Genomic DNA, 16,327 nt, shown 5'->3' with positions numbered 1-16,327 from the left:
ACAGGCACCCCCCCCCCCCCGAATATCCCCCTGTGAATTTTTATCATTGGGATAATAATCTGTTCTTTATCATGGTTCACCTGCAAAGTGGTTTGCCACTGTTTCATGGTCACTCTAATGTAATTAATCAATGTAGGGTGTATCTTATACCTCTGTAGGCATTCCCTTTATCCATGAATGTGGGATGCTGTCAAATGCTTTTGTGTAATCTATCCATGCCATACTTAGATTCTTCCCTTTTTCACAATTCTCCATTATGACTTTATTTAACAGCAAATGATCCTTTGTTCCATATGACTTTCTTTTGTTACCTTTTTGTTGTATTGCCATGATTGAGTTTTCTTCTAAATGACTATAAACTGTGTCAACATCAATTCCAGCGTATAGTTTATACATCATTGGAAGGCAAGTTATTGGTCTGTAGTTTTTAGAATAGCTTGCAGGTTCACTCTTAGGGAGTAGTATCAGTTTTCCTGTTGTTAGCCAGTTGTGTGTCTATACGGGATGGGCATTTAAGTAGTTCTTACCCAGGACTAAATCTTCATATTGTTGTTGTGTCTTTCAGCTTTTCAAAGTTAGGGGTCGCCACAGCGGAACTCCGGTCCGCTAATGATTGGCAGTAGATTTTTACGTGCCGAGTTGCCGGCCCTGACGCACAACTTTCAACGAAGGTACGCCCATTCATGCATGTCTCCACACAGAAGATGCTCTAGCTGAGAATCAAACAGGACAATGTCTTACTATGAGGCGACAATGCTACCGCTAATACTTTTAGACGGACATTAGGTACTGCATCTGGGCCTGGGGTTTTCCATTTAGGAGCTTTTCTTAATTTTGTTTCTATTTCTCTGGCCATTACTTCACCCATTTTCATATCCTGTACATTTGAATGTCTTACTTTTTCTTTTACTTCTATCTATTCAGCATTTTTTTATGTTCCACTGGGTCATCATAGTTATTTTTCAAAATGTGTCTATTTCCACTTTTTTTGGTGGTGTTTCTGTTTTTATTGCTTTGTTTTCCAATTCTGGGTAAAACATTTTTGGGTCATCAATGAATTTCTTATTTTGTACTTTTCCTTTATATTTATCTGTATAACTTCTAAGTTTTTATGCCTGTGCTGATATATTTAGTTTATTATTTGCAACAGTGTACAATAAATTCGGGTCTGTTCTGATACTGCACATTGCTTTTGTCATATCTTTCTAAGTATTTTTGTTGATTTGTTCCCTCTTTTGTAGTCTCCTGACAGTGACTCTTGTCTTAATTGCTTTATAGTTCTGATTATAGGTCAAATGATACGTGAGCGTGTGTGTGCATATACATATGCACTCACACACACATACACACACACACACACACACACACACACACACACACACACACACACACACACACACACACACACACACACACACACACACACACACACACACACACACATTACAAATCATGAACCACAAAAATGATGTCATATTCATGCAAGTAAATTGTTTTATCTGATGTTGTTAATCTCCATTCCATTCATCACTGATGGGTTGTCGTTTTCACCCTCGGAACCGAGCCGGCCTTATACCAAGCTCGCACTAGCCAAAAACTCTCGAGCTAAGCTTTTACCCATAGTACCCTTCTCCCTGTTACGCTAGATCTCATTTGCCATGTAGCTGTAAAGCCACATCCAAGCCTGTTCTCAGCTAAGTTGAACTTTTTTATATTTTACTAGAGTTTTGGTAGTAATTTCTTGTATTTCTCCATCCTGTTGTCTAGCTTTCACTGTCGCTAGCCTTTCCTGTTTACAATCAGCTTTCTTCCCTTTTTACATTTCAGTAACTTTAGTACCATTGTTGGTACGACCTTTCTCCCTACCCTTGTGGTAATCCTTATATACCATTGCTGGTATACCTTCCTCCCTTTCCTATACGGGTCTATGACATTTCGTCGAAAATTTTTGACATAGGGTCCAAATCGCCGAAAATCCATTTTGTCCAAAAGTAGTACTAACAGTGTATATGCCCTTTTCCCCCACTGTAGTACGATCTCGGAGTGAGGATATTAATGTAGGGGGGTGTTGGGGGCATAGCCCCCCACCTATTCAGGTTATAAAGTACTTACTTACCCTTTTAATAGGGACTGGACAGTATAAAACAATACTAGACAATATTAAACTGTGCTGTCTTTCTTTTTTGCAATTTATATTTGGCTGTTTAGTATGTCTGAGAAGAAGGGAATGTCAGGCTTCAAACATTGCCTAAAATGTACTAGGAAAATACTAAATTGTGACTCGCATGATGATTGTGTATACTGTTTGGGAGTGCCTCATCTCTCGGTACAACCACCATGCTCCATCTGCAAAGGATTTAGTACCCATGCTATAAATGAATGGAAAAATAAGTTAATTCTAAAGGGCTTCCTTAAGTCGCCCTTTTCAGAGGCTCTTTCTACGTCGGAGGGTTCACCCCCTCCTAAAAAAGAGAAAAAGAGACCCCACTCTGCTTCTGGTGTTTTGGATAAGCCATTTAAGCGTAAGATGCCAAATTTGTCTTCGAAGCCAAAGCCAGTCTCTTCGACACCAGCCTTGGTTCTGCCTACTCTTCCTGTTTTGTTGACGCCTGTTTTGGCACCAGTAACGTCTACGGCACCATCCACATCCACGCTGGTCTCGGCACCAAGCTTGCCACTGGTACCAGTAACCATGACTGCATTCATTGCTGAGCCACCAATGATCATTGCCACCCCTTTTTGGTATTATCGTCACTGCGCCAAGTCTGCCTTTGGTACCCATGACTACTATGGATGTGCCACTCCCTGTCTCCAAACTTGTGACAGTGGTGCCATTGGACACTGCAACACAGACCCAATATTCCACGTCAGTGGATCCTTTTCTGGAGCAAATATATAGCCCCTTCCTTGAATGGCCAGAGTCCCCATTGGGGATATCCACTAGATCTACCAGGAGCCTTTCCGAATTTGATGTGGTGTGCCTTGTGTAACGGCTGCTCACAGCCAGGGAGATTCCTACACTTACTAAGGCCTGTTGGACTTGGGACTGTTTCTCCACGGACTCCATCCTACTTTCCTCCTTTGACCTCTTTGCAGGTTTGAAAGCCTTTGATTCTGGCACCCTTTTCAGTACCCACATCCTCTGTGCCACTAGTGGACCTCACAGTGGCCCCGGTACCGACCCTTTGGCTTTCAGCTTGTTCATAGCCAGGTCTTACTCAAGCCCAGGATTGGGCGGCAGGCTCCTCAGTGCCAAGTATGGTTCCGAGCATGTATACGGTTCAGTTTACGGTGCCAGGAGCCCTGCTGTCACTGATCTGTCTTGAGGCTCCTCTCTCCGGTGTGGGCTCAGTGGTGGAGTGTGTGACCTCAGTTCTGAGGTTGTCTTGCTCAGTTCCTGGCTCCCATCCCACTTTGGGGAGGCCTGCCTTCCGGGCAGTGGAGATGCACTTGCTTCTGGAAGTAAACCGCCAGTGTCGGAACCCCAAACGTCTCCTCCCCCTGAGATGCAACTGTCACAAGCCACCAATTTGGGACAGTGAACACGAGACTTACAGGAAACCTTACTGCAGGGTGCCCCTTCTTCCAAGTCCTCTTCAGAAGTACCCACTGAAGAGGTGCCATGGAAGAAGTTGTACAAGAGGAAGCATGTAGACTCCCCTGAGGAGTCTCTTACAGAGGATACTGATTAAAATGAAGGGGAAGGGTCCCCAAGGTAATCCCCTGAAGATATCACCTTTGGGGACATCCTTGAAATGTTGAAACAGAGGGGTGACTGCAAGCCCAAAAATCCTTCCTCCGAGGAATCCGTTTTCCTGCAAGCCTTTCATGCTCGTCCATCTACCTCTTGGGTGACCCCTCCTGCAGGCAAGCTAGTCCACCTTGTGGTGCAGCGGGCCTGGAAGAATCCGGACTCTGCTGAACCAACCCCACGGAGACCAGATAAAATTCTACCCCCCCCCCTGAGGAAATCCCACATTGGTCTAAAGGTCTACCAGTAGATGCTATGGTGGTGGTGGCGGCCACAAAGAAAGAGCTCGCCGAAGAGAGCCAGACAGTCTCGGGCGGTAGACTGATTAGGGAAGCGAGTCTTTGCTTTATCGACCTTTGCCATATGGTCCTTGAACTATCTGACACATTTTCCGAGGCTCTAAAGAGACTTGGTCTCTGAACTCTCTGGAACTCTATCGGGACACGTGTTTGACAAGGTGAGTGACAAAGTTGCCTAGCAGCTTGTGACCCTGGAATCAATATCAAGTCATCCATGAGGTTAATATCCCAAGCAACTGAAGGGGCAGCAAGAGCTGCAGGTTCAGGCGTAGTTATGAGACGTCATGTGTGGATGCACCAGTGTGATTTCGCGGACCCCTTTCAGTCTTCCTTCCTGAATGCTCCAGTCAAAGCATCTGCCCTGTTTGGCCCAAAAGTGAAGGACATTCTAGCCAGGTGTGAGAAGGACGTTAAGATCTTGTCTGCCATAGGTGTAAACTTTTCCACCCCCTGGCATTCCTTCTCCAGGAACTAGAGGATTGGAAAGTTGTGGCACAAGAAGTCTCAGGGTACTTTTCGTGACACACGTGGCAAGTTCACTCCCAGAAGAAGAGGGGGGTAACTCTTCTGGAAGATGCCCCAACTGAGGCAGAGGGGGCCCGCGTAACCAGGGACCCAGAGACTCGTTCTCTGGACAGTCCTAGCAGTGCTCCTGAAGAATGGCCTGATTGCTTTCCTCTGGAAGCAGTCGGGGGAAGTTTATCTCTGCACCACGCTGCCTGGCAATCAATAACCACAGATTCTTGGGTGCAGAAGATAACCAGAGGTTGTCACATCCCATTTGATTCTTACCCAAAGCCACCAAGTTGAATTCAGACATTCTACTCAGTCAAAGGGAAGAAGCAGCCCTAGAGATAAAAAGGCTGTGTCAACAAAGATCCAGGCAGTCCCTCCAGACCAGTGCGGATCCGGATTTTACTCGAGATTTTTTTTGGTGCCAAAAAAGACAGGAGACCGAAGACTGATTTTGGATCTCAGCAATTTAAACAAGTTCATCACAAAAATGAAATTCTGTATGGTCACAGTTCAGTCCATTCTCCCTTTTTTGGGGAAAGGCGATTGGATGAACTCAATGGACCTTCAGGATGCGTATTACCACATCGAAATGTTCAAGCGCTCCAGAAGGCTACTCCACTTCCGGCTGGGAGCCAATCACTTCTAATTCCATGCTCTGCCCTTCGGACTCTCTACAGCCCCCAGAGTGTTCACCAAATGCATGGCAGTAGTGACAGCTCACTTGAGACTGCAAGGATTCCGGGTGTTTCCATATTTAGACAATTGGCTCCTCACCTCCCTCACCAAGCATCTGCTGGTAGCAACCTAAAAATACACCCTCTCTTTGGCGAACCTTCTGGGAATATCCATAAACTGGGAGAAGTCCAACCTGATGCCAACCCAATCCATAGAGTTCATAGGAGCAGTATTCAATACCTGCTCCTGTTTGATCTCTCTTCCAGAAGACAAATTGCAAAAAATAAGGCTTCAGCTCTGGGTGATACTCTATCAAAACAAAGTGTCAGCATGAGAGGTCCTTCAGCTCCTAGGTTCTATGGCAGATTCTATACCAATGATACCTCTTGCGAAACTTCACATGAGACTCCTTCAGTGGCTTCTACTATCTCAGTGGTACCCATATCATAATCCTTTGTCCTTCCAGATTCGAATAACAAATTGTTGCAAACAGGACCTAATGTGGTGGATGAGGCCAGAGACAGAAATTTGGAGCCGCCCCTTCCATTCTCCTCAGCCCAGAGCCGCTGTGACCATGGATGGTTCCCTGATAGGGGGGGGGGGGACATTGTCAGGGAATGACAGTCCAATGCACATGGTCTACAATGGAGGCCAATCTGCATATCAGTGTCCTAGAACTGAGGCAGTGCTTCTAGCATTGCAAGCATTCCAGTCTATCCTTCCTTCTGGGACAATTGCCATTCAATCAGACAAAATGTCAGTAGTCTGGTATATCAACAAACCAGGAGGAACCAAGTCGTACCCCTTATGCCGAGAGGCAATGGGCGATAGCTTCCAACTGCTTTCTGATAGCAATGCATATTCCCAGGGATGCCAGCATGGTTGCAGACAAGCTCAGCAGATGTATTCTCTTGGCTCACTAGTGGTCCCTCAATCTGTCCATAGCAGCTTAAGTTTTCAACAGTTGGAGCCAGCCTTGCTGCGACCTATTTGACTCCCCATCCAACCACAAATTCAGCAACTACTTTGCCCTAATCCCCCCAGATGGGGGAGTCCCCAAGAAACGCTCTAATCCACGATTGGCCCGCGGGACTTCTGTATGCTTACCCCCCCTCCCATTCCCCTGATTCCCAAATTCTTGAAGAAAGCTCTTTGGTCAAAAAGTAAAGTGATCCTCATAGCCCCCTATTGGCCTTGGCAAGTATGGTTCCCCTTTCTTCGGCCTCATCTATTATGTTGACCCTGGATTCTGGATCCAGTTCCAGATCTGATTTCTCACCACCAAGGGTTGAGCCTATCAAACTTAACCAGTTTGAAGCTGACAGATTGGTTTCTCCACTTCCACTGATCGCCTTGCAGAATATTCTTTCCACCCCAGTATGTGATATTATTCTGGTCTCTCACAAACCATCCACCAGGAAACTTTATCTGGATAAATGGAAGAGATTTCCGATTTGGTCTAAGGAGAAAAAACTTGATCCATACACAGCCCCAGTTACTGCAATACTGGATTACTTGTCAAATTTTTTTGCAGATGGTGCTGCAGCTTCCACTATATGAGTCCACTTAGCTTCCATTTCAAACTCTGATAATGGTTTTGGGAATTCTGCTTTGATCTCACATCATTTGTGTAAAACCTTTCTGAAAGGAGTCTCTCACATTAGACCTCCTGTCAGACAACCTATAGAACTATGGAACCTTACACTAGTCCTACATTCTTTGACACAGCCTCCCTTTGAACCTGCAGCAACTTGTGACATCAAATTTCTATCATGAAAATCTCTTTTTCTGGTGGCCGTCACATCAGCTAGGCAAATTTCAGAACTCCATGCTGTATGCTTAAAACGTCCCTATTTGATTTTCCACAAGGACAGAGTATCACTCCAGATAAATTCTTCCTTTCTCCCTAAAGTGATTTTGGACTTCTCCATTAACCAGACTTTTGACCTACCATTTTTTTTTCCTGAATTTTTCAAATAAAGGGGAATACTGTTTACATTTGTTAGATGTACACACACAGCTGAAATTCTGTCTGTTAAGGACAAATCCAATGTGCTTATCTGACCAGCTATGTGTTTCCTTTTCTGGTCCTAAAATGGGAAAGTCACTTTCTAAGATAACCCTTTCTAAATGGCTCACAGACTGTATACTCTTCATCTACCGTCATGAGAAAGAACCTATTCCACAGAAAATCAGAGTTCACTCCACTAGATCTATAGCTACTTCTGTGGCGTTTCACTCGAGAGCTTCATTGGATAATATCTGTGCAGCAGCTACATGGGCTACTCCTCATACCTTTATCACTCATTACAAATTGGATCTGGTCTCCAGGGGAAGAGCTTCATTTGGCTCAGTGGTGCTCAGAAATATTCTTCCATAGGGCCTCCCAAGTGACACAAGGTAGCTGGGGACTCTGTCCCATCAGTGATGAATGGAATAAAGATTAACAACATCAGATAAAGAAGTTATGTCTTATCATAACATTCCATCTGTGTTGTTGATCTTCAGCCATTCATCATGTCCCACCCTCCTTCCCCCTCCTAAGACTCCTGGGGGATACTTTGGGTCCAAGTCCTGAAATAGGGTACTTGCAGAGAAACTCCCTCTGCTTTACTAATAACGGGCAAACTCGATCTGATGCAACAGGGAGAAGGGTACTATGGGTAAAAGCACGAAAAACTACAAACTTAGAAGAAGATACTGAAGTGATAGTAAACAAATGACGCTAAGTCAATGCTATAAAGATAAACTTTACTCGTTAGCGCTTTCATGCACGCCCATGCATGCACTTCTTCAGACGAGTTAAAACATAAAAATATACAAATATTTATACTCATAGTAATTAAACAATTAATCAATAAATCAATTGTAATCAATTATAAACCAGCTCAAATAAATTAGACTGTGCAAGTAAATCTGAACAGTTCGTAATTTCTTATTACAAAATGAGTACTATATATTTAAATTTCATATAAAACACTTTCTTTAAAAACCAATTTGATTAAAAAAAATTAATTTGATTAAAAAAAATAACAATCTTAATAACAAAAAGTATAATAATTTGAAAACAGCAACCTACTTATGGAAAACCTGATGTAAATATCAAAAATTATTATTGACAAATACTCATGACAGAAAATGTGTGTTTTTTTACCATATTGTTCAAACTAAAAAATGTATATATTATATATATATGTATAGCTGAACTTAAGCACAACACAAATTAACACAGTTATTATGTATTTTGGGAAATTAATGCCCCTTCTCATCTATTTAAAGCTTTTAACTTTAATAAACATTTAATCGAACACATATCATTAATCCCGGGATATGAGTAGGCATTAGTTTTAATCATTTGTTTACTATCACTATGGGTAAAAGCTTAGCTCACGAGTTTTTGGCTGGCGTGAGCTTGGTATAAGGCCGGCTCGGTTCCAAGGATGGAACATACAACCCATCAGTGATAAATGGATGAAGATCAACAACACAGATGGAACGTTATGGTAAGACATAACTTCTTTTTTTTTTCTGCCTTTTCATTACATTTATTTAATGTGAATGCATCTATAGTGAAGAAAGGTTGATTAACACCATTATTAAAAATTCATATTTCTGTTACTAAAATCATTGTTTTTTGTTTTCCAGTGTCTTCCTTCCAGAGCTTCACCAGTGTGACACTGATGATGATGCTGCAATGTGCTTCATTAAACACTCATCTGAATTTGATCAGTACATCCATTACCTTATTGGTCGTGTTCAGGCAGAATCTTTAGTTGTGAGCAAAGCTGTCCAGGAATTTTATAAAGTAAGTTTCAGTAATTTGTTATGGGGATTGATGGAGAGGGTTTTCTACCAATGTGACAACTTGAGATATTTTTGGTACTAACTTTATGTAGACCATTTAAGATGAAAACTAGATTTATACTGGGGTGTTGAAGTAGCAGACACTACAGAAGAACAAATGGAAAAGAGTCATGCTTCTGGATCTGCAAAATAACAAACTGTCCTTTCACATCTGTTATCAGTATAATAAAATGTGCTGTAAAGAAGGGATACTGTTTTCAAAATGAACACTGTTGTGGTTCAAAAGAGCTGCATTGTAAATCATACTTCATAGCACTAATTACCTGTATTCTGACGTAATTGGCCTTCATGGAATGAGAAACCTCTGTTATTAGTCAGATACTTATATTTCGGAGTTGTGAAATGTAACATATCTGTATTGGGAATATGAATTAATTAATAAAATACAATCATTGTAAGTAATATTTTAACTTAGCACAATGTTGTTTAGAATCATAAAAGGCTATCTCCTTATATGTGTAAGCAACATGTTATATTTTACAATTTTTCTTTACAGGGAGCTAACTGAATCATTTTGTCATAGCAATAAATAAACAATAACAGAAAAAAACGAAAAGGGATACCCCAGTGCTTGCTCATGTTAATTTCATTGAAGGGCTTAAAAAAGGCCCTACAAAATGACACTACGTAAACCCCTTATTGATTGTTTCTTTTCCAAACCAAGGTCTTCATTGATGGCGTAGGTCTTCAGAGATTCAGAAAGCAATGAGGGGAATGAAGTTACAGAACTGGTAGCAGTCTGTTATATTCACTGACTTTGATTTGGTTTGTTTTCAGACCACTAAATGTTGTGTGCAGGCCTTATGGGAAAAAAGTGTGATTAAACAGGCATTCACAATAGCAGACAGCATCAAACTGTCCTGTCACCCTCCCCATATAAAAAAAAAAAGTCTCTTGCCATAAGACTGCTGTGGACCTCTCCTGCTGACTCAGATGTGGTGCGCTCACTTTTTCCTTACTGTTGCTGAGCTTTGAATCCTGCATCCTGCAGACTTAGTAAAACTATGTTCTGTAAAATGAAGTGACAACCAAAAATCAGACCAAAATAATAAAGTGTAAGAATGCTACAAATCTATATGAAGGGCTGTTACAGTCCATTAAAACATCTAGTATACAAATGGCACATTCAGAGGCTGGGGAAAGAAAAACAATGACCTGTTTCCACTTCTAAATTGTTTATTTGCAGTCATGAGTATGAAAGCTGTAGTTGTATGTTAAGCCTACAGAAAGTTTTACTCCCACACCCAAAGTAAGATGTAAAGGGGAAACAGGTTGTGATGACCCTATAGGGAATGATTATGGTTAACCATTTGCCAGCATTGTAACATTTTTATATAAGCTGAACTATGCAAACTGCTTGTGTGTCTGAACTACATGTAATATTTCCTAATCACTGTGCATCACATCTTATTCTGAAGTATTTCTTTGATTTGGACAGCGTTATTGGTTTAAATAGTTTATTCCGTATGCTTGGACAAATGTGTGCGTCCTTGTTTTTTACCTTATTTATCATTATTCGTGACACAAACTGCCTGTCAGGTTCTGTTTCTTATCTTATACAGAGGCAAAAGATACAGAATTGTATTTTTCTTGTCAAGCATATTCTGCACCGTGAAATTTAGAAGGGACTTCGTTCTACAGCTAAAATTCTGCATTTTCATGAAATGAAAGTAGATGTTGTCTTTCAACTTTTCCCAGTTAGGGGTCGCCACAGCGGAACTCCGGTTCGCTAATGATTGGCAGTAGATTTTCACAGTGCCGAGTTGCCAGCTCGATGCCCAACCTTCAACAAAGGCACGCCTATTCACGCATGTCTTTCGGAACGCCACTCGACCTGCAGGGAGGACATGCAGACTCCACACAGAAGGAACTCCCCGCACACTAGCTGAGAATCGAACGGGAGAACCTCTTGCTGTGAGGCAACAATGCTACCGCTGCACCACCGCGGATATACATGAAATGAAAGTAGATAATCTTAACATATTCTCAGTAAGCAAGTAATGATTTTTATGTCTCCACCTAAGAGGCAGCCAAGTCATTTCATCATTGCTTCTATAGCCATAAAATGGACAGAAAGCGACACCATATAGTTTGCATTTTAAATTTCTACATAGCTCTGATGTACAATATGGCTGATTTTGTAAAGTCTTTAATTCTGATAGTTTCATAGGTTCACAGGTAAGTACTGGGCAAGCTGTCCTTGCTGGCAGTTGTAAGCCTATCCAGTTTCTCTTTTTGTGCTTGAAATAACCTAGCCCATTTGGTTAGAGATGGGCCTTACCTATCCCATGGTCGATAATTATAAAATACTCCTAATGAAACTAACTAGGATCATACCATAGATAATTTTGAGGGGACCCATGCATGGGATAAAGCATTTAGGACCGCATCTGTCCATCAGTAGTATATGGGGTATGATGCCATTTATTACTGTGAAAAGGCCTTTCAGTATCATTTTGGATCAGGCAGCTTCTAAGAAAGTTTCAGAAAGGTCCTACAAAAAATTGCTTATATACTGTTGCTTCATACAACATGATTTATATCATAGTTACTCAGGATTTACAATTTAAGACTATAACCACTCATTTTTGTTGCTCACTGTATATAGGAGCAATTTTAAGGCATAGTATTTGATAACGTTCTAGTTAAAGAACGAGATAACTTTTCACTATCTTTTTCTGAGTACCCCCCCCCCCCCCAAAAGTGCAGAGAACATAGACTTATAATAATAATAATGATGATAAGGTAAATGTTGAGGTGCGGGGGAGGATTACTTTCTGCAAAAAAAAAAAAAAATTAAAAAAAATATATATATATATATATATATATATATATATATATATATATATATATATTGTATGGCATATTCTGCGTCTGTGAGTGTGTTACATTGGTTTGTGCACTCCTGGTACAATTACGAGCAACTTTTGCTGGGTGGTTGTGGGTTTACATGGATTTATGTACTTCTAGTATAAGTTCCAAGCAGCTTTTGACGGGAAATTGTGGAGTTACATGGATTTATGCACTTCTGGTATGAGTTACAAGTGGCTTTTGATGGGCAGTTGTGCTTTGAGGCATGTATTCTGAAATAATTGTAGTGGATTCAAAAGTTATACTTCCAGTCTTTTCGAAGCATGTCATCAGTACAAAAACAGGATGTGGTACATTTTATTGAAGTTCATTTCATCAGCAGACTATTTCTGGACTGTTTCTGAGGATTTCACAAGTTAAAAATATTGTCTAGCATTCCTGAGTGAAGTGGAGGCAGATGTTCTTCGTTCCCCATTGCTGCAGTCCTTACTATTGGGTATAGTCCGCATCCAGTCGGCCCGAATACCAGAGTATAAGGCTGACGTCGGTCAGGGCGCATTAGACTGACGTCAGTACGTCAGGGTACTAATGCGCATGACCGACGTCATATCCTCAGTCTTTTTTGCCGCGTGGTCCGATGCAGAAGCAGTTTTGCGAGTGCAGGTTGGCGTTCTGAAATCTTTCCGAAACCGGAGTTTCAGACCGAAACAGAGTTGGCTAAGTACCCCGTTGGGGAACATTTTGGTTTTTTCTTGCCTCAGTATTTTTACCGGATGTCAGAAAAAGTGAATAACTGTATTTCTTGTGGGAAACAGATACCTCAGAGGGATTACCATACCTTGTGTATACCTTGTTTAGGGCCTGAGCACGACGTTGTTGGTTGCCGCTCTTGTGCTAGGTTTAACAAACGCACTATTAAGAGGAGGTTAGACTGTGCCAGGTTAGTGTTTGGGAAGCGTTGCAATTATACAATGCCGTCGGATGCACCGACGCCCGCTTCGTCCAAGAAGCGCAAGGACAAAACAGCGAAGCCTAGGGTTGATGAACCGGCAGTCCCGGACGCCGGTTCTTTAGGAGGCTCAGTGGAGCCAGAGGTGTTGCCAGGAGTTTCCATGGAGTCCCAGGCAGAATCTTTACTGTTACAGGATGTGCCTTCTCAGGAGGTAGGCCAGGCTGAGGGGGCTTCTCAGGTGACTGTTCTTCCCTCTTTTCCCAAGGTAGTTAGAGCCTCTCCTTCTGTTGCCAAAACTTCTTTGAGAGGTAGGCCTAGTTTGGCTTCAGTGGGGGCTTCTCCTAGCATTTCGGGTTCTGTACCTAAGAAACATATGCTTAAAATGGCAGAAGATTTGATTACTATGATTAGAGGTTCTATGCCCCCGCCTGATAAGAGGCCTAGGGTGGAACCAGAGTTTGATTGTTTTGAACAGTGTTCAGAGGCTTCAGGGTCTTCTGCGGAAGAATTGCAGGAGTATCCTACTTATTCTGATTCTGATGTGGATGATTCCACTCCTACAGCTACTCCTCCTGAGGATTTCTCATTTTCAGAGACTCTGCATTCCATGAGGGAGCACTTTAAATGGGAAGGCCAGGATTACTCTGATTCCAGGAAAAGGCTTAGGGAATTTTTGTTTTTACCCCAGCATAGGCCCTTAGCTATTCCTCCTGTGTTGAATGTGGTGGAAGATGTTTTTGCAGAGGCTTCCCTGAACCCTGACTCTTTGCCTCCTGCTCCTGTTAAGCCTGATAGGTATTATAGGGTGCCCGAAGCTCATAAGTATTTGTTTAAGAGTCCTAGGGCGGACCCAGAAACTATTTCTCAAGGGCCTAAGGGTGTTAAAGCTTCTGTGGTTAAAAATCCTGTTCCCACTGATAAAGAGGCCAGGGCTTTGGATAGGTGGGGAAAGAAAGTGTATACTTCTTCCACTCTAGCCATGAGAGCATTGAATTGTCAGTTTCACATGCTAAAATATCAGAATTACCTCCTTTCACAATTGAAATCTAAGGTGGATGCTTTGGCGGGAGGTATTGAGTGTAAAGAGTTGCTGGATTTGGTTCATGTGTCTGAACAAGTGGGTAAGCATTCTTTGCAATGTGGTTTTGATGCTGTACAGGCCTCCTCGAGGGTGGCCGCTACTAGTTCTGTTCTTCGCAGGCATGCCTGGTTGAAGGATCAGAATTTAGCTGAGCATGTTAAGACACGGATTTTGGATGCTCCTTTACAGTCTGATGTGTTGTTTGGATCACCTGTGGAAGCAGTTTTAAAGAAAATGGAGGACAAAGCTAAGTCTATGCAAACTGTTACAGATTTTTTGCAGGTGCAGCCACCGAAATTTAGTAGAAATTGGCCGGCTAAGGGGTGGACTTATCCTGCTTATGATTCCCAGTCTAGGGGTAGGTCTAGACGTGGTAGGGGCAGGGCTCAAGGTTCTTTTAGGCCTAGAACGGGGAGTTCACCTGCTCAGACTTCGGGTGAGGGCAGGGGTCAGTCCTTTCGTAAACAGACCCAATGACCTGTCTTTTCAGCTGCCAGTAGATTCCCGTCTGGCAGCTCCTTTGGGAGGAAGACTGTCTCTTTTCAAAGCAAATTGGGATTTAATTACTCAAGACAAATGGGTGTTGGATATCATTCACCACGGTTACAGATTTTATTTCCATACAATGCCCCCTTTCAAAGGCATGCCAGACGTTCCTCCTCCACAAAGAAAAGAGGCTCACAAGCAAGTTTCTCAATTACTCCAGATAGGGGCCATTCAGCCAGTCCCTGTATCAGAAAGGGGCCTAGGATTTTATTCTCGCCTGTTCCTAGTACCAAAGAAAGGGAACACGTGGAGACCAATTTTGGATTTATCTCTCCTCAACACTTTTCTGGACATTCCCAAGTTCAAGATGTTGACGTTACAACAGCTTTTACCTCTGCTGGGCAAAGATCACTGGATGGTAACTCTAGGTCTCAAGGAAGCTTACCTTCATGTGCCTATCAGGCTAAGTTGCAGGAAGTATCTGCGGTTTCGAGCTGGAAATTCTCATTATCAGTTCTCTGCATTGCCCTTTGGCTTATCTACTGCGCCCAGAGTATTCACAAAGGTTCTGGCTCCAGTGATAGCTTACTTCAGGCTTCAAGGAATTCAAATCTATCCTTACTTGGACGACTGCCTGATTCTGGCTCAAGAAAAGGAAGACCTTGTACAGCATCTGGAACATGTTATAGCAGTGCTAAGATGCCTAGGGTATTCTGTGAACGAAATAAAGTCCAGTCTAGTACCCTCTCAAGACATGTGCTTTCTGGGTGTGAGACTGAATACAGCAGCCCAGATGGTCTTTTTAACCCCGGACAAACAACAGAGTCTATCACTTTACTTCCATCAACTATCTCATCAGTCCGTGCTGACTGCAAGGACAGTCCTTCAAGCATTAGGGTTCATGGCATCTTGTATTCTGGTGCTTCCCAATGCCAAACTGCATATGAGGAAGCTACAATGGTATCTCAAAAATGTATTTACACAGCACTGCCAGGATTTGGACACTGTCATTCAAATAATACCTTGCCTTCAAAAAGAATTTTTGTGGTGGGCTCAGGAATGTCACCTAAACAAGGGACTCTCTGTGACCCGGCCAGAGGCGAGTCAGATTTTAACGACAGATGCCTCGGACATTGCTTGGGGAGCTCATCTAAATGGAAAGTGGATACAAGACAAGTGGCCTGCCAGACTACTGCATCTACATATCAACATGAAGGAGATGTTAGCAGTCCAGTTTGCATTAATGGCTTTCAAGGAGTTACTTCTTCCAGGGCAGGTGTTGATTCTAACAGACAACACAACTGTCATGTGGTACATCAACAAGCAAGGGGGAACACATTCTTATCCTCTATGCAGGCAAGCAATGATTTTATGGGAGACTGCGCTAAGCTTGCAACTAACTCTTCAGGCAAGGTTTCTGCCAGGAGCACAGAACTCCTTAGCAGATGTGTTAAGCAGACAAATCATGGATCCCCACGAGTGGAAACTGGATCTTCATGTATTTCAAACATTGACAGTGTCATGGGGAACTCCAGACATAGATCTGTTCGCTTCTCCACTAAACCACCAGCTGCCACAGTATTGCACAAGGGGTTTCATCACACAGCTTGGAAAGTGGATGCTCTGTCTTTCAGTTGGAAAAACCTTCATGTGTATGCCTTTCCTCCTCTACCTCTTCTTCCAAAGGTACTATTAAAGGTCAGACAAGACAGGCCAAGGATGATTTTGATAGCTCCAGATTGGCCTCGGCAACACTGGTACCCACTACTACGGAGTCTGGTAAGGAAGCCTCCATGGCCTTTGCCTCTGATTCCTCATCTATTGTCTCAGCAGGATGGTCATCTGCTCAATGTCAAGCTTCACTCTCTTCATCTAACAGCCTGGCATATTCT

At 42.5% G+C, this 16,327-nt stretch overlaps 1 protein-coding gene across 1 annotated transcript in view; it reads left to right on the top strand.

Moving 5' to 3' along the window:
* The window catches only part of OBSCN (obscurin, cytoskeletal calmodulin and titin-interacting RhoGEF), a 4,979,884-nt gene that overhangs the window by 4,794,447 nt on the left and 169,110 nt on the right, over window positions 1-16,327 (top strand). The window contains exon 84 of the mRNA XM_044066040.1: window positions 8,887-9,046. Coding sequence (XP_043921975.1) covers window positions 8,887-9,046 — 160 coding nt within the window. The remainder of the gene's footprint in view (window positions 1-8,886; window positions 9,047-16,327) is intronic.

This window comes from Protopterus annectens, chromosome 3.part0, assembly GCF_019279795.1.
Source record: "Protopterus annectens isolate FY-2018-M chromosome 3.part0, PAN1.0, whole genome shotgun sequence".
NCBI classification, from domain to species: Eukaryota; Metazoa; Chordata; order Ceratodontiformes; family Protopteridae; genus Protopterus; species Protopterus annectens.
Note: the sequence above shows the minus strand (reverse complement) of the source record. Positions and strands in the feature narration are given on the sequence as shown.